At 38.4% G+C, this 17,897-nt stretch overlaps 3 protein-coding genes across 3 annotated transcripts; 1 reads left to right on the forward strand and 2 right to left on the reverse strand.

The window, feature by feature from the left end:
- Positions 1-2,554: 2,554 nt before the first annotated feature.
- Positions 2,555-5,949, reverse strand: LOC103438666 (calnexin homolog). Its single transcript, XM_029098044.2, has 6 exons — positions 5,555-5,949; positions 5,387-5,456; positions 3,391-4,520; positions 3,211-3,282; positions 3,011-3,124; positions 2,555-2,920 (listed from the first exon to the last, which is right to left on the reverse strand). The coding sequence occupies exons 1-6, from the start codon at positions 5,747-5,749 to the stop codon at positions 2,765-2,767; spliced, it is 1,737 nt and encodes a 578-aa protein (XP_028953877.1). The 5' UTR covers positions 5,750-5,949; the 3' UTR covers positions 2,555-2,764.
- A 1,010-nt stretch (positions 5,950-6,959) lies between these two features.
- On the forward strand, positions 6,960-8,339 carry LOC103438755 (pentatricopeptide repeat-containing protein At1g08070, chloroplastic-like). Its single transcript, XM_008377300.4, has one exon. The coding sequence runs from the start codon at positions 6,960-6,962 to the stop codon at positions 8,337-8,339; it is 1,380 nt and encodes a 459-aa protein (XP_008375522.3).
- Positions 8,340-15,857: 7,518 nt separating this feature from the next.
- On the reverse strand, positions 15,858-16,785 carry LOC103438665 (uncharacterized). The gene is made up of 2 exons (XM_008377206.4): positions 16,659-16,785; positions 15,858-16,571 (listed from the first exon to the last, which is right to left on the reverse strand). Exons 1-2 carry the CDS (start codon positions 16,674-16,676, stop codon positions 16,137-16,139), a joined length of 453 nt encoding a protein of 150 aa, XP_008375428.2. The 5' UTR covers positions 16,677-16,785; the 3' UTR covers positions 15,858-16,136.
- Between the last annotated feature and the right edge of the window lie 1,112 nt (positions 16,786-17,897).

Consider the following 17,897-nt stretch of genomic DNA (forward strand, 5'->3'; position numbering starts at 1 on the left):
TCTGCTTGAACTGGCGATTTCTTTAATTTAACGAAAAATTTTCACAGAATCACATAGCCACGAAAATGATTGAGGAGGACAATCTCAGAGATCTCAGATACCAAAGTAATGTGTTATACAAATCTCAGCTAAAAGCTTTTATGCAGAGCAAACAGATTATCCATGATTCTGACTTCAAGTTTGGTTATTATGTGTATACAGATGACGGGATGGCTCTATTGGCACTCAAATTTTTTAACAACTTCCTTCGCAAGCAGAAGATCTTTAAAAACTCAACAATTTTATGTTTTATAAAATTTGTTACTCGCAAGGTTTTAATCGGCTTTGCAGACTTCTGCATATACCATCAAAGTCAAATGTGCAGCATAAGTTAGCAGGTTTATTAGACTTGGATTCTTTCCCTTCTCGTCCCTTCTTTTAATATAAACGATTCAAAAGAAATCTAATGATTTGAAGTTGTGTCACATGTTTAATGAGCTTTATTTTATTTATTTTTTATCGCTTTTGTTTAACAATTCTCTGTCTTCTCCACTCGGCCCCACACCACTATTTACCCTCCTACATACCAACTACCAAGTATGGTTCACGTCTCGGGTTGATTTTGACGCTGTAGTAGAACTTGGCAGTTATCTTGAAGGTTTCAGAGCTGCTGGGAAAGTCGAAGGAAATTCTTGAATTGTATTGTCCTTCTCATCAATTTGTTCAACAACTCTCATATACGTTACACAATAAGGAGGAGATGAGAGGGAAGATACATAGGAGGGGAGATAATTATTCCCCTTCCTCCCTTTAATTTTCCATTCGCAGCTGAAGTTTTGTAAGGAATAACTCACAAGACCCACCCAAACGTGAGATTTAGTCTCATTGAATTCATTTAGGTTTTTGAGTTTCTTCAGTTTGAGGGGTCAATATATCAACAAAAGATGCTCCTCCGAATTGAGAAAACGTGAGTTATTTCAGCAGAAGGTTCCCGAAAACATTGAGGAGAAACCTTACATAATAAGAATTCACTAGATATTACTCGACCCTAAAGAAATAAAAAAAAATAGAAAATACCATAAATAGTTGATATTCTTGCAAGTAATTAGGGCTTGCATCAGATATTCTACTACAAAATAAGACCAAGACATATGGATTTATAAATATAAATAGCATGATTAAGGGTAAATTACATAGTAGCCTTTCAGGTTTGAGGTCTATTACAATTTCATACAACATCTTTAAAACATTTCACTTTCATACCTCACGTATTATTTTATTTCAAAATAATACATCCGTTAGATTTTCCATCCATTGGTCTGTTAAATGCTGATGTGACTGCTATATTTATGCTGATGTGGTTGCCACGTGTTAAATTTATTATAATATTATAAGATTGTAGTCTCATTGAATTCATTTAGGTTTTGAGTTTCTTCAGTTTGAGGGGTTAGTATGTCAACAAAAGATGCTCCTCCACATTGAGAAAACGTGAGTTATTTCAGCAGAAGGTTCCCGAAAACATTGAGAAACCTTACATGATAAGGATTCACTAGATATCACTCGATCCTAAAGAAATTAAAAAAAAATAGAAAATACCATAAATAGTTGATATTCTTGCAAGTAATTAGGGCTTGCATCAGATATTCTACTGCAAAATAAGACCAAGACAAATGGATTTATAAATATAAATAGCATGATTAAATAGAGGAAAAAAAACATGTGGGTTAAGGTTGATGGCTAAGAGGAGAGTGCACCATCAACAACTTTTTTGCTTAAGGTCTTCCACAATATTAGACCTGAAACTTTGGGTTTACTTCTTCTAAATTAGAATCAAACTCACACAATTAACCGGAAAATTTGCGTCTTAACTCAAGAGTTTAATTGTTTAATGTAAAGTGAATAGTATCAGGATTGACTTTTTAATGTAAAAATGTAGTTTTTCATTAAAATGAACAGTACCTGGAGCTTTTCGTTAAAGTTCCCTTTATAAAATTCAATCAACCCGATCATTCCTATTGTATATCTGAAAAATCAAACTCAAATAAACCGTTGTGAAAACTACTAATTTGGACAATCGTAATTGAATGTATACTAGTAATTAATATGAGAACATTTTTATCAATGGAAAATAAAATCCTAATTATGTCACTACTTGTGCTACCTCTTGTACACCGAAATCAATAACATAGGACATTTAACAAAATTTTCCCTCCTTTTACTTTCCTCTTTTTTTTCTCTTTATAAAAATGACAGTATTAAATGTTGACATGCTTTAATTATGACCGTTTAAATAAAAAGAGATTAGAAGAGAGATAGATTTGCATATGAGAGAATCCTACTCTTTATACGTTTGGGGACGAAACTTTCCCGAAACCACTCATGTTTTTGGTTCTTTTTTTTTTTTCAATTTATTTAGTTGTGTTTAATAAATGGACCACTTCCAAATGGTCAATTTTGAACATATCTAAATTTGGCCAAAACACTAAACCAATTTTACTATATTAGATTAGAATATTGCTCAAAAAAGAAAAGGATCATGCTGTAAAAGCAATTGTTTGTTTTGGTCATTGGAAACTTGAAAGGAACTATCACAGCTTAATTAATGCGTCATTTACACACCTGATGCCTTTAACTGTTTCAACACAAAAGGCTAAAAAACACAAACAAATAAGAAAAAGAAAAATATTGCCAACGGTCAAGAATAACCTACAAAAACAAAACTAGGCTCAAAATTCGAAGATAATGGAAGTGATCGTCATCGGTAGCTTCCTCCCTCTTCTCCGCCTCAGTTTTCACGCCTGGTCGTCGACCTTCTGCGAGGAGCAGCGGCTCCTTCCTTCTCACTCTCAGATGAAGTACCTTCCTTCTCCTTTTCGTCTTCCTTTGCGGCTGCACTGCTTGAAGCGGCAGTGGCTCCGGTGGTTTTCTTCTCAACTCTTGCCTGCACAAAGAGAAAGCAACATTTAGCAACAAGCAACATCAGTAGCTACAACTACTTCTTTTGGTCTTTTTGAGGAGCTTCAGCACTCACAGGTTTCTTTCCGCCGAAGAGTAGCTTGACAAAGACAGTGAAGATGATCACCACAATCGCGACAAGGATGCCAACGGTGAGATTTGGTTGTTCCTCTGCCTTCTCGATGAGATCCTGCGCACCAAACAAGCTTGGATTTTAGATTGCGTTCAGGAAAATCACCCTCGAAAGGGATAATAAACGAAAGACTTATGACTTACAACGATCTTAGGCTTGTGGGAACTCAAGAAGGGAAGATCTGCGACTGTGTATAGGAGGTCAAATATTTTCTTCTGCAGGAAATAAAAATACGATTATCAGCAACTGTACCAAGTAACCGTCAAATAAATTCCATAAAGACAGCTGTATAGAATTGATAAGTTGCAAAGCGAAACATTTACCTGGACGGTGGCAAGGAACCCATCTGTGCCTTGAACATCTTCCTCTTCCTTCGACTTCTCTTTCTCAACTTCAAATTTTGGTTTCCAACCGGTCTCTCTGTATGTTTGTGCAACTTTCTCGTCCTTCGCTATCAAAATGTTGTCAAACAATATACCATCTTGCATCGTCCAGATCTCAATGCCGACAGCTGCGATAGGCTCAAAGTTGGGTTTGTCAGCTTCAAAGTAGCTGGGGTTTGGAATCTCCTGAGGCTTCCAGACACCCTTGTAACTGGGGTTATCGATAAGTGGGGCATGCCATTTTCCCTTGTAAGCTGGGTTCCTCTTCATTGGCTTCTTCCATTCACCACAACCAGGGGCGGTCACACACTTTGGGTTCTCGATCCTTGGGGCTTCCCATTCACCATCCTCCTCATCATCCCAGTCTTCTGGTTTCGTGGAATCAGGATCATCTATCTCCTCAGGCTCATCATCCAACCATCCTTCAGGTTTTTCTGCTTCTTCATCTACAATTTCCATTGGGGCATCCTCATCCCAGTCCTCTGGCTTTACAGCATTTGGGTCTTGAATCTTGGCTCTCTCATCCCAATCCTCAGGCTTCTTATCCTCTGGATCAGGGATTGTCTTGGTAGGAATAAGAGGTGGCATGAAATCATCAGCCGATAGGAAATTCGCCTTCTTCTTCTCTTCCCCATCAACCAGAATTACCAACTCGTTATTGGGTTTAAGAATGGCAGTGTACACATGAGTAAGTTTGTCAACTGGAACAGAGGGTGGAGTCGTCAAATGGTGTTCAACGTACTCTCCGCTCTTGGGGTTCTTGTGCTTGAAAATGAAGTGAACCTTGTTTGTGAGCCCACATTTGTCAGGTCCAAACATGATCGAATAAGGAGACTCATTGTCAAATATCTTAGGTTCCCAACCAGCCTCCTGAGGTCGAAGGTATTTCAGATAGGCACCACCACATTCAAGCCCGTTCTGGAGACGAGTCTCAAATTGGAGGACAATAGTTCCATCATTCAGACTCTCAGGCTTCTCAAGCTCCTTCACTATTGCGTACTTCTTGGCAGGCTCACTCACAAGAAGTCCGTAATCCTCATGTCCCTCGCTCTTTGAGTGACTCCACACACCTAAACCCAGATTAGACATCACCATAAGTTTGCAACTCAAAATACAGCAAGAAATGCACCCAAATCATGATCGACGAGCCAAAATTTATAAATTAGATAAGCAAGGGACATAAAATTCTTTATTTCTGTTATGATTCCAGGCCACTATGATTCACAAAAACTATACGATGCCCCAAGAACAAGACCCAAGCACACAATGAATATTTCGATTAAAACATACAGACCCATCACTGCTAACTATCTCATTATAAATCTAGAGGAATCAAAAGGTGCAATTTTCGCTTCAAAACATTTGTATTGTTGTTTAACTCCACTTAAATCTATTAGCTTAACAGTTTACAATACAACATTCTAAACTACCATAACCTACAGAGGGAGGGGGGTTCAAGCTCGAGTGCAAGGGGAACTCAGACACAAGTGCAAAGCGGCCACGGCATTGCACACAATGAATAATTCCATTAAAACAGACTCATCACTGAATACATCTAGAGGAATCAAATGGTGCAATTTTCGCATCGAAACATTTGTATCGTTGTTTAACTCCACTCAAATCTATTAGCTTAACAGTCTACAAAACAACATTCTAAACTACCATAATCTAAGGGGGAGGGTGATCCGACATCAGGTGCAAGGGGAACTCAAACACGAATGCAAAGCGGCAAAAGGCACACTGCCCTGGTCAACTGACATAACCCACATCTACGTTAACGCAATTATTCAAGTTCAACATACATGGAAACCATTAATATCATTCAGATCGATGGATCGATCATACACCGATCCAATAACTACAAACAAATACAAACATTCACACATATAAGATATCATCTTTTTTCTCTTAAATTAGAAAGAGAGAAAGAACGGACCTTGGTACTCTTCTTTGCTAGAAACGATCCATCGGCCTTCGAATGTGTCATCAAACGAATCGTAAAATACCTAAATTCACAAATGAATCGAAAATGGTAAGAACTTGGGATTCAAATCTGAGATTGAAAGCATGAAATTGCAATTACAAATGAGACGATTCGAATTACCGTATCGTCGGAAGCAGATAGCTGCTGAAATGCAAAGCAAGCTACCAGCATCAGCAGCACCGGAAGAACACCACCGCGAACCCTAACCATCTTTCTCTCTCTAAAACTCTCTTTCTCCTCTGTATCTCTCTCTCTCTCGTCGAAGTTCTTAGACAAGTCCGCCCTCTCTGGGAAAGAGTTCTGAGACTTGTACATATAGATCTGCACAACACTGCCTTCGACTTGCTTCGGCCAATCAGATCACGTGCCACGTTCAATGGACCAATGAGATCCCGCCACGTCAAAAACTTGACGCATCGTTGCGTCCCTTGCGAGTTTCGACCAACCTTTCGGTTCTGTTCTTTCTCGTGACTGGGCCGGGTCAAAAGTCCAGATGAGTGTTGACCCGACTAATTTGAAAATTCTCTGTTCTTTTTTGGTTTTATTGTACGATGAAATTTCACTATTGCTTTTTTAGGTCTCTATCTTTTAAAGAGTTTGGACGTCTTTTGATTTTGAGAAGATAAATATTAATATATTAAAAATTACGTAATGCATGAATATTTTTGTTTGAAGTGATAATATGGTAATTAATTAGGGTAATAATACGAGTAATGTTTTTTTTATTAAAACAATTGTAAGAGATTCAAGATCATTTTCTTTTTGTTTATCAATAAAAATCAAATAGATTGCATTTTTCAACTATTTTAACTAATCATATGATTTGATAATTACATGTAAATGATTGCTCATTATAATAATTGATGTAATAAGTAGCATCTAGCCATGTAATGTGGCCAATTTATAATTTTAAATTCAGCTCGATAAAATCTCCTAATAAGTAGACATAGTAAAGATAAGGAACATCAAATATGAACACAAGGTGACTTGCTTCTCTAAAAAGCACTTGCTCTTATAAGCGCTTTATCACTTGCTTCGCTCACTCGGTAGTATTCGTTTGTTTTGTTTGGTTAGTGGCGGGCAACGAACCTGCAATGCCGCAATGTCACTTCGAATCCTCGCACCAAAACCAAAACTAAAACGGCCGTCTCTGTTAGAAATTTGCAACGGAGACCTCGACCCCAGACAGTTCTACCAACTCCTCTCCCACGCCGTTACTTCCGGCGTCTTCGCCACCGACTCCGTCGTCTCCAGCAGGCTCCTCCTCCGCTCCCTCTCCCGCCGCCACCTCGAATTTTCCCGCGCCATCTTCTCCCAGATTCAAAACCCAAATATCTTCGCCTGCAACTTCATCTTCAAGGCCTTCTCCCACAGCTCCTCCCCGCAAGAAGCGGTCTTTCACTACAATCTCGTGCGACGTCGTTTTCCCCATGTGCTGCCGGATAACTACTCCTTCCCTTTCCTCTTCAAAGCATGCGGTCGTCTCAGTCTTCCCCACAAAGGCCAAGAGCTTCACTGTTTGGCCATGGCGCTAGGGCTCGAAACCGACGTCTTCGTTCAAAACGGCCTCGTTTCGATGTACTCCGCGTGTGGAATGCTTCACTGTGCCCGTAAAGTCTTCGACTTGCTTCCTGTTTCGGTTCGCGACGTGGTGTCTTGGAACAGCATTGTTTCTGGGTATGTCCAAAGCAATCGGAACTGGGACGCACTCCAGATGTTCGACGAAATGCTTGCATTTACAAGGCCCGATAATGTGACGTTGGTCAGTGCTCTCACTGCTTGTGGGAAGATGCGTTGTCTTCATTTGGGGAGGCAAATTCATGGGTTAGTGTTGGCAAGTGGGTTTGCTTTGGACGTCTTCTTGGGTTCGTCTTTGATTGACATGTATGCGAAATGTGGGCGCATGGATGATGCTCGAAAGGTTTTCGATAGAATTAGGAACAAAAATGTGGTGTGTTGGACTTCTATGATCGCTGGTTATACTCAGTCACGTTTGTTCAAGGATGCGATTGAATTGTTTAGGGAAATGCAATTAGATGGAGTTGAAGCAGACGCAGTAATGGTTGCTTGTGTGATATCAGCGTGCGGGCGTTCGGGTGCATTAGGCCATGGAAGATGGGTGCATACATACTGCGAAAGAATCGGCTTTTACACCAACATCTCCGTGAAGAATGCCTTGATTGACATGTATTCAAAGTGCGGAGACATTAAACGGGCTCTTGAAATTTTCCATGACATGAGCAACAGAGATGTATTTACATGGACTGCCATGATAACTGGTCTTGCTATGAACGGGGACTCTGTCGGAGCACTGGAAGTGTTTTCACAAATGGAAGCGAGTGATGTCAGGCCGAACGAGGTCTCATTCCTCGGCATCTTGTCAGCATGCGGTCATGGCGGGTTTGTGGATAAAGGTTTTCATTATTTCAGAGCCATGGCTGGAATATATAACCTCACTCCTCGCATTGAACACTACGGATGCATGGTGGATCTTCTTGGTCGAGCTAATCTGTTAAATGAAGCAGAGAAGTTCATCGGAGCTATGCCAATCCAACCTGATGTGGTTATATGGCGATCTCTGCTTTTTGCATGTAGGACTTATGGAAACATAGAATTGGCAGAGTTTGTAGCCAAAAAGATCGAGGAATTAGAACCAAGAAAGTTTGAGTCTCGCGTTTTGTTATCGAATCTATATGCTTCGGCATCAAGGTGGCATGAAGTGAGCACGATGAGGAAGGCTACGCCTCTTCAGGGTGCCCAGAAGCAGCCGGGTTGCTCTCTTATAGAAGTAGACGGTCTTGTTCATGAATTCATTGTCGCAGATTGTTCACATTGTCAAATTGATTCGATATACGAGACGCTTAGAGGAATGAACAAAGTCATACGATCAGAAAGATTTGATTAGGGAGTTTGGATGGTGCACAATTCTTATTGGAAAGTTGGCAACCGAACAGAAAGATTTGAGGTATTGATGATTAGTTCAAGGTAGATGACAGTGCCAAGAATGGCGGTAGTTGCTCGAATGCGAATTCCACTGTGTAATCCAGGATCATTAGGGAAAGAAGTAAGGGTTGCCTACTAAAGATTTGATGGCTGAGAGGCGCCGCCGGAAGAAGATCAACGACCACGATGGGATTAAAACCCTGGGATAAGGTTCATGGGTGTTCAAATTCACCACTTGAGATAACCTCAAGGGTAACTTACCAGTAAGTTACAGTTGAATTTACCAGTAAAGATGGGCTTAACCTCACAATGAGCTAGTGTGATTTAAAAATTCACCTTTAGTGAGAATCGAGACCTCTCACTTACAAGTGAAAAAAAATATCACTAGACCGTAGTATTAAGTGGGTGGCTCCCATAAGTTGTAGTTGAAATTGCATTATTGCGCACTAAATACAGTTGTAAGATTGCTTTACATTAGAATTTGATACTCTAAAATTCCGTTTGTGTTGTAAATAGTGGGTATGTATGCCCACATGCATATAGTAAGCCTTTCACTTTGTAGCTTGTGATTTGCTTCTATAAAGGCAAGTCTTATGGAACACACAAAAAAAAAAAAGGAGATGAATGTGAGTGAGGGACTCACGGGAGAGAGAGGAAGGAAAAGAAAGAAGGAAAAGAGAGGAAGGAAGAGGAAGAGGAGAAGAGATAATAGAGGGAGTTTTTTTTATACTCTTATTATTTCAGATTATAATGAAAGCATCATTGCTGCCCCGATGACGTACTCTAGTCACACTGACTGTAGAGGAACCTCGTAAATTTTGTATCTTGTTTATTTATTCTATTGGACACATCGTCGATTTTATAACACGTTATCATCACGAGAAGCTCTCGTGTCAGTGGAAAGCACAACGCCACAAATCATGTTCACCTCTGTCGCCTGAAATCTCACAGATAAGAAAATCTTTTCATTTCATCTTAAAATCTTTGTACTACTGATTTTCTTGAAGCAAATATATATATTGTTGTATGACTGTATATCATCCTTTGCAGAAGCAAAAGAGTACAAACTCAAAAAATTCGTAGAGAATCTAACAACCATGTAAACAGCCTCAGAACTCCAACGTGCAAACATCGGATTGAAATACTTTCTTCTTGAAAGTTGTTCATCCACTCAGTATCTACAACATATCAAAATTTCAGAAAACTTTAACGGTGCGATCGTCGCAGATGTCTGAAATACCAAACCAGTTTCCAATTTCCACAGAAAACTGGACAACCACCTTATGAGTACCACAACTCCATTTCTGTAGTTCAAATCAAAATTGTTTCTTCACAAAAGTTGTTTGGTATCCTCTTATCCATATCATACTAAAATTTGAACTAAATCTAACGGTTTGATCTTCTCATAAGTTGCAGACGCTCTTGACTCAACTTATGAGAACCGTTTCGACTTTTTCGAAACTCACCGGAGGAGGAACACCAATTGGAACTTATTGTTATTATTATTTACTGAGTAACCAAAATGACTTCAGAACTGTGAAATAAAAATAAAAATAAAAGGAATCAAACAAAAGAAGTGGCAGACCAAGAAAATGAAAAAGCAAAAGATGAGAACTTAATCATTGCATTTTCTGTTTTGGCACATTTATGTGAATAGTGTTGGATTAAAGCCCATGTCACAAGTTCTATTTATTTAAAGCAATTTATTTACAATGGGTAGAATTATTACCCTTTGCTTTAAAGCTTTGATATTTATGAGAATGGTGTTGAATCAAAACCCTTGTCACAAGTTTTATTTACTTTAAAGTAATTTATTTACCATGGAAGGTTTTACCGCCTACTGCTTTAAGTTTTGATTTATGTGAATGGTGCTTAATTAAAGTCATTGTCACAAGCTTTATTTACTTAAATGCAATTGATCCATTATGGCTGGAATTACCGCCTATTGCTTTAATTTATTTATTGTACTTATCTTTTGTTACGATGAGTATATACAGGACTTGAAGTTCCTTGATCAGATCAGAACCTACAGTTTCTTAATCCTCAACATATAAAAATGATTGGACCTGAAGTTCCATCATGCAAAAAGATCGGGCATGAAGTCCCTTGATCGTCAAGATCAAGACATGAAATTCCTTAATGAGTACCTTAAGTTTGAAGAGTCGAAGTGCCATAACTTAATTGTAATAAAAGCCATAAGAGTCTCAGTCTACAGACTATTAAATAAGGACCAGAAGTTCCTTATGTCCATACTCAAAATGGTTTAGCAGAAGCCTTTATTAAGCGGATGAAATTGATTACTCGCGCTCTGCACATGAAAACAAAATTGCCAGTTTTTACATGGGTACATGCTATTTTACATAATTCACTATTAAGTTCGGTTGAAACTAGTTACCAAAAATTGATATTTCTCAGTACAACTCGTATTTAGGCACCAGCCAAACATTATACATTTACGAGTTTTTGGAGGTTGAGTTGCGCCGGCAGCCAGGTTTTGAGCAGGACCCTGAGGGCTCTGTCCCGGCTGCTTTTGTTGCATGAGGCCAGTTGCTTTATCAGGGAGAGGCCTACTTCCACCGCCGTGTCTGCCTCCATTTTTTAGGGTTGATGCGGTGGTTTCAGATTGTGAGATGCCTGCATAAATAGCAGGTGAAGGGCGGAGGGCGGAGGGTGAGGAAAACTCAGCAAACCCTAGAGGTAGAGGGGGCATTTTGGGATACAAAAGGAGGAAGAGTTAGGAATGGGCCGGCGATTGCGTTTGCCTATCTCAACTGGCTTTCATCAAGTTTGTAGGCCCAAACACAACGCAACAATAAGAGGGCGCTGATATATTAGACTTTTCTCACTCATATATTAGAGCTCGTTTGAATGTGCTTTTAAAATGACTGAAAGTACTTTTGGTGAAAATATTTTTGGCACCAATCATTAGTAAAAATGTAAATAAATTCTTGAAAAGCACTTAAAGTGCTTCCTGGAAGAAGCACATAACTGGTGCTTCTTGCAGAAAGCATTTTAAGTGCTTTTGGAATCAAAAAATATTTTCTCTAAAAGTGCTTTCAGTCATTTTAAAAGCACATCCAAACGAGTCCTTAGACTTTTACCGTACCAATAATTAAACAAAGAAATTTAGGTTTGATGTACTGTTCTAAAAATTTTCCCTTAGCACCATCTAGACTCTGTTTAGGCGCTAGGCAATTGGTCACCATATTAATTAATTTATATGCGTTTGAAAATAAGAAATGGAGCTTAGATCTGCTTAGGTATCCACCTAAACCAACTAAGTGTTCGTTCAGCCCGCCTAGCTCCCAACTCTTACTTAAGCAGAAAATAGATAATTTTTTTTTTTTGATAAATTGTAAAAGACTTTTTGAATACTTAGATGAACACACATTATATGTTTATTCCTTATGATATTTGAAACCCTTGACTGGGGATATGTTTACCGCATGGTTTGCGGACTGTCATTTTGATAAGACAATTTTCCCGCCGTTAGGGGGAGAAAAATATCATTCCAGAAGAACGATGAGAAAATATCATTCAAGAAGAATGATGAGAAAAGACCGTTCTTGAAGAATGAAGAGAATTTGTCTTATTTTGATTCACGAAGCAATTAACATGAAAATGAAGTAAGAATAATTGAATGATGCAACGATATATCAATCAAATGTCAAATGCATTTAATGATGCAAGAAAGTAATGAAATCACATATATTTGCTGCAAATGTGCCTACAAGAATTAATGTCCCTGTTAGACAAAAATAATGAGGTAGTAAATGAGTTATCTGTTGCACGCCTGAAGCGTGGCAAACTCTCAGACTAAAAAGGTTCAGCCATTCGAAAGAAGAAGAATATGGCACTACTGAACTATTGCATTCTCGAAACATAATTGTTGCATGCCAGAAGTATGACAGTCGCCGCGTGGATACACGTCCCAAAAAGGACAATCCACAGACATGGGAATGTTGATGTCTCATGCATGGAGCATGATAGACATATAGGTTCTAATGACTCAACTCCCAGAAGTGGAGATTAAAATCCAAGTTCTATAACACTTAAAAGAAGGTTATGATCCGCATTCTCTAAATTACGACTATCCTGGAAGAAATAGTGTAATGCCCTTGAAGAGACAATGGATATCCAAAGGAAATGAAAAGCTTTTATGCATGCGCATGAACATGAGAATATGGGATCATAGATTGATGATAACCAATGGTAATTTTGGTTTTTATAAGTAGCTACTAAATTCATCAATGAGCTGTGTTGATATTGAGTCTCGTTCTTTTTTGTAAACAAAATTATTGGCCAAAATGAAGAAAGGCAATTCCATTAGAAAAATAGACCTATATACTTGAATATAATACAAATAGCCAAAAGATGTTGAACCAAGGAGGTTACATTGGGTATTTGTAATATAGTGAAATACACTTACATGATATGACACAAGGTTACTAATTATACTCTTGTAAACGAGTTTATATGAATGAAGAATTATATACGAAGGGTTGTGAGTCACCCACATCATATCTCCATAAATAAATCCCTCAAGTATACATGAGAGCAAATTGCTCTGTATAAATTCCAAAGAAAAATATGTCATGAAGTGTAGAAAATCCCTGAAGGATTCAAATTGCTTAAAGTAAGCCCCCGAAGGGTAAAGCATAAATTATGTACTCAATACCAATGGATGATATAAATTGCCTTAGTGAGTACTATCATTATGATATTATTGCAACATACTAAAATCTCTTGATATTATTAAATTAAAACTCCTGAAGAGTCAAGAAATATTATAAAGTGTTGAGAGAAATATTATCTCGAGCTGCAGATCAAACAATATGTCAACACGAATCTTATCCATGATGTTTATGATATTAAAGAACTATATGGATTGAAGATTGTGAGTTAAATACTCAAATGATGTTGACACTAAGAATGATCATTTATCTTCGTGAAGATAAAGATAAATTGATATTTGGTCTAGAAGTATCACATCTTAGTGAAGTATATGCTTTATTGTATTTAGCACAATACATTGAATGAAATAAAGCTTATCTATTAATATCTCCGAGAAATTACAGATATGTACATACACGAGTTAAAACAAACAAATGAGATTGAGCCTTTACAAATGTTGCTCATGTGAAGCCTCAGTACTCAGAAGTACCCCAGAAGGGAGAGGCACTGAAGATTGATCATGTGGCACCCCAGTACTTGGCAAAACACCATAAGGGGAAGACATCAGTTGCTTTTGGAATCTAGCAACGAACCTCTGGTGATCACTTTGAATCCGAATTTCGGATTCTTGCAGTTGGTCGAGCTTTCTTTTCATGCTCGTAGAGTAATTATTTGCAAGCACATGTAACACTCTATTCTTGTGCTTGAGCCCTTTGATATCTTGTTTAAGACTTGCCACCTCAACCATCAATGATTCAACTTGGCGAGTTTGAGCAAGTAGGCGTTGGCCCATATTGGATACAGAGCCTGCACACTGAACACTGAGAGCCAATGAGTCTTGAATGGTCGACTCATCAGACCGTTTTGAAAGGATTCTGTTATCCTTTGGAGTGAGAATATTCCTAGCTACCACAACAGCGGTTATGTTATTCTTCATCACAGAGTCCCCAACTGTAAGAGGACCATTAGAAGATAAGAAAGACGGACGCCATATGTTATCCTGATGCTGCTCGTTTGTATCACTCCTAAGACTCAAATCTAAGCAAATGTTAGATGGGCAAGCCATTTTCATAATTAATGAAGGAAAAAATGAGGTCAAATAAAATCTCAGAAGTGCAAGAAGGAGAAAATTTCTACAGACAGCAACTTTCTGAGCATACTCTTGTACACAATGGATGTCTCTATAAAAGAATAGACAACATAGCCACTTGTTTAGAGATCGAAGAGGCACCGCTCTCCGAATTCCAAAAACCAAATTTTCCTGAATAAAGTTCGTTGGCATTTTTCAGACGCAATATCAGCTTTTTCAGATATCGCGTGCAACTTTGTCAAAGATCTCTGACAAAATTAAAAACGCGTAAATCTTACTGTTCTAATTACACCACAATTGCTAACAAAAGTAAAGGCACATCACCACTACCTGCTATTGGGAAAATCCCTATATAGGTCGATCTTTATAGTCTAGGGCAAGGCATATATCCAAAACGCCTAACTCTCTCTCATTGCCGAAAATGCATATGTAACCAAACCTCTCAACATACTCAATTTCCTTTCTCTGCGAGAATACCTTTTCAAAACAAGTCATGTCAGAGCAAGAGTACCTCATATCATCAGGGACAAGAGCAAGAGTATCTCATATCATGCAATTTCTCTGTCCTTTCCTTTGTCCTTGTTCTTACCGGAAAAGACAAGGATAAAGAAAGCAATATGTCGGAACCTCCACTCAAACTCCCGATAAGGAACAGACTGCCTGGAACCTTTCCTGATTGCTTACCTAATATTACTCTCGAGTAGCCATCTTCAACTGTTGTTGGAGCTGGGTCTCCAGTCACCAAGAAGTGATGAACCATCCAAATGCAAGGGTTGCATTCCACTCTTGCATCAGTGGACAAATCCTAGAAGAGAAGATGCCACACTTGCATGGGGGAAAAGCAGGGAAAATACCACTAATGCAAGGGGAACAAGTAAGGCAAGTGAAAATGATATATTGAAACATGTGGAGACAAGCGCAACAAACATGTGCTGATTCATCCCAGACAAAGCTGAAGATCACTTGCCACATGAAGCTCATCATGGTCTAATTTCATTCAAGATCAAGCCTTGAAAGTCCTTAAAGAAATCACAAGTCTGATTCAAGATTAAGTGTCCACCACCCTTGAATCAAATTCCGCTCCAGATAAAAGGAGTAAATTCAGACATTTGATGCAAATCTAGCAGAAAGCCCTTCAGCCCAGTTCAAGAACAAGTATGTGGAAAGTTAACAACAAGTAAAACACATTTTTTGACAACTCTGCTCGCTAAGGGACTGAAGTATAATATAAATGATTAGCCTAAAAAAGTTGAAATCTGGGGGAGATACTAGTCAGGAGAAGCATAAAAAAACAATTCAAGATTTTAACAAGTTAATCGAAGACTTATGTGGGCATCCAAGGAGGAGTGTTGTAAATAGTGGGTATGTATGCCCACATGCATATAGTAAGCCTTTCACTATGTTGCTTGTGATTTACTTCTATAAAAGCAAGTCTTATGGAACAAAAAAAAAAGGTGATGAATGTGAGGGACTCACGGGAGAGAAAGGAAGGAAAAGAAAGAAAGAAAAGAGAAGAAGGAAGAGGAAGAGAGAACATAAAGGAAGATGAGAGGAGATAATAGAGAAAATTATCTTTGTACTCTTATTATTTCAGATTATAATGAAAACACAATTACTCCAGATTATAATGAAAGCATCATTGCTCCAGTCACACTGACTGTAGAGGAACCTCGTAAATTTTGTGTCTTGTTTATTTATCACTGCACACACCGTCGATTTTATAACAGTTTGATAATTATTTCAGTTTTCGTTTTACAAAATTACAATCGGAAATCTTGTTTGATAACTTTTCAAAGTACTGAGTTACAGTAACAAACATCATCAGTACGCTACAGTTACAATAAAAACATAGAAGCAAAAAAGATAAGTACAAGAAATTCACTCAAGTAAAAAACCAGAGAGTAAAAAAAAAAAAAACAAAAGAAAAAAAAAAGATAACTAAGCGTTGGGTTGGGCAAGGACAGGGTCTACTCCGACGTCCTTGACAGTCTCGGCTCACGAACGGGGTGGGTCGGGTTTATGAGCGAAAACATCTTTCCGGATCGGATCCTTAACGGCGTGATTGTAGTCGTCAAACTCCTGAACATGCGCCACCTTCCTGAAAAACGAATTTTTAACGAACTTGTCAGACTCCGCCACCACGCGCTCCGGCTCCATCACCTCCGGCAGCGTCTCTCTCCGTTCCTTCTTCACGTAGACGTGGGGGTTGTGCTTCAGGTGCTGCTTGGCGGTATGGAGCCCCAGCCCCACCGACACCGCTATCATCCCGAGCACGACGTAGACCGGCACGAAGTCGCCCCTCATAAACCTCTTGAAGTTGCTCTGTTGGGGCTTTTCGGTGGCACCGGCAGCCGGGGAGTAGGGTTTCATCTTCGGGGAAGTCGAGGTGGCGTATCCGCGTAAGGCGGTGGACATTTGTTTCCAGGGATTCTGCAGCATTTGATGATCTTCGTAAGTAAATCCTTAAAAAAAGCAAAAAACAAAAACAAAAGTTGAACAAAAAGAAGAAGATTTTACCATTGATCTGAAAGCCATGATCTTCTGCAGAAATCGATATTTTCACTTGAACCAACTGCTGCTGGATTTTCCTTGCATATAAGATGGATACTGACAAGAGAGGGCACTCAGGGCAGAGAGTTCTAGAACCACGTATCGCAATATAGAAGCAAATGTCAGAAGAACCCTCCTGAAGCTGCCACGTCAATTTTTTCTTTTACTTTTCTGAAACAAAACTTACTTAAATATCATTTATTTTTACTTAACAGTAAAAACTTCCCCACATAACATGTCACTGCGGATACTTGGCGCGTTTACGCAAGGATAAATTTTTCATTGTAACATGCGGATGGTATATTAATTTTTTAGCACATAGATCTTATTATTTATATTATATTATGTTTCGATCATATTAAAAAATCTCTTCATGCAAGAGAATAGAATGAGGGAATAGGAATTGGACACATTCCAAACGATTTAAGTGTTTACTAACAGTATACGTGGGAAACACTTTGAGGAATGAAATACGAAGGAAACACTTGAGAATGCTAGTATAAGTGGGGCCCGCTTAAAATAGGAAATCAGATTAAATGATTTTCTCGAAATCGGATAAATGAACAATAGGTAGTAAGAAAAACAAATGAAAATGACTTAAAAATCTTGAGTTTTAATCGAAAGGATAAAAATGTGTTGTAAGTAAATAGTACCAGAGTGATTTTTTAGAATAAAAATATTGTTAATGTTAAAAATAAATAGTACCAAAAATATTTCGTTAAGACTCGCAAAATGGTACTCACTCTTGAAAGCAACTCCATCTAGAATCAACTTTTTCTACCTAAAATACCTTTTATCTCCTTCCTTTGACCTGCATCTCTGCTTCTCTCTGTCAAGGGAAGATTATGCAGGTTTCTTGGCATCTGGGATTATGCAAGTTTCAGGACCAAAATCAGAAGGGAAGAAAATATTGATAATGTCATTTCTATCCTGATTTCTGATAGTTTTATTAAACAACTTTAACATGAATACGATTCTAATTCCACCTTTTTTTATTTCTTCCTTAATTCATCTCTCAATCTAATCACAGATTAGTAAACGAGTCCTTAAGTCAATGCGGTACCATCAGTCATGTGCTTGAAACTAATCCCGCACTATCATTAACTTGAGATATGCTACAATAATATTGAAGGGATATGAAAGTTAGTATCTTGCATGAATCAGGCACTTTTACGCGGTGCACCACAAACACATTACACATTACAC

The sequence above is a fragment of the Malus domestica genome, chromosome 06 (genome assembly GCF_042453785.1).
Source record: "Malus domestica chromosome 06, GDT2T_hap1".
Lineage (NCBI taxonomy): Eukaryota > Viridiplantae > Streptophyta > Magnoliopsida > Rosales > Rosaceae > Malus > Malus domestica.

Excerpts from the sequence above, each read along its gene's own strand:
- LOC103438666 (XM_029098044.2), bottom strand. The coding sequence starts at position 5,749 with ATGTACAAGTCTCAGAACTCTTTCCCAGAGAGGGCGGACTTGTCTAAG. Across the intron at positions 5,457-5,554 it reads TATCTGCTTCCGACGATACG|GTATTTTACGATTCGTTTGA; the intron begins GTAATTCGAATC and ends TTGTGAATTTAG. Across the intron at positions 3,125-3,210 it reads CCCACAAGCCTAAGATCGTT|GATCTCATCGAGAAGGCAGA; the intron begins GTAAGTCATAAG and ends TTTGGTGCGCAG.
- LOC103438755 (XM_008377300.4), top strand. The coding sequence starts at position 6,960 with ATGGCGCTAGGGCTCGAAACCGACGTCTTCGTTCAAAACGGCCTCGTT.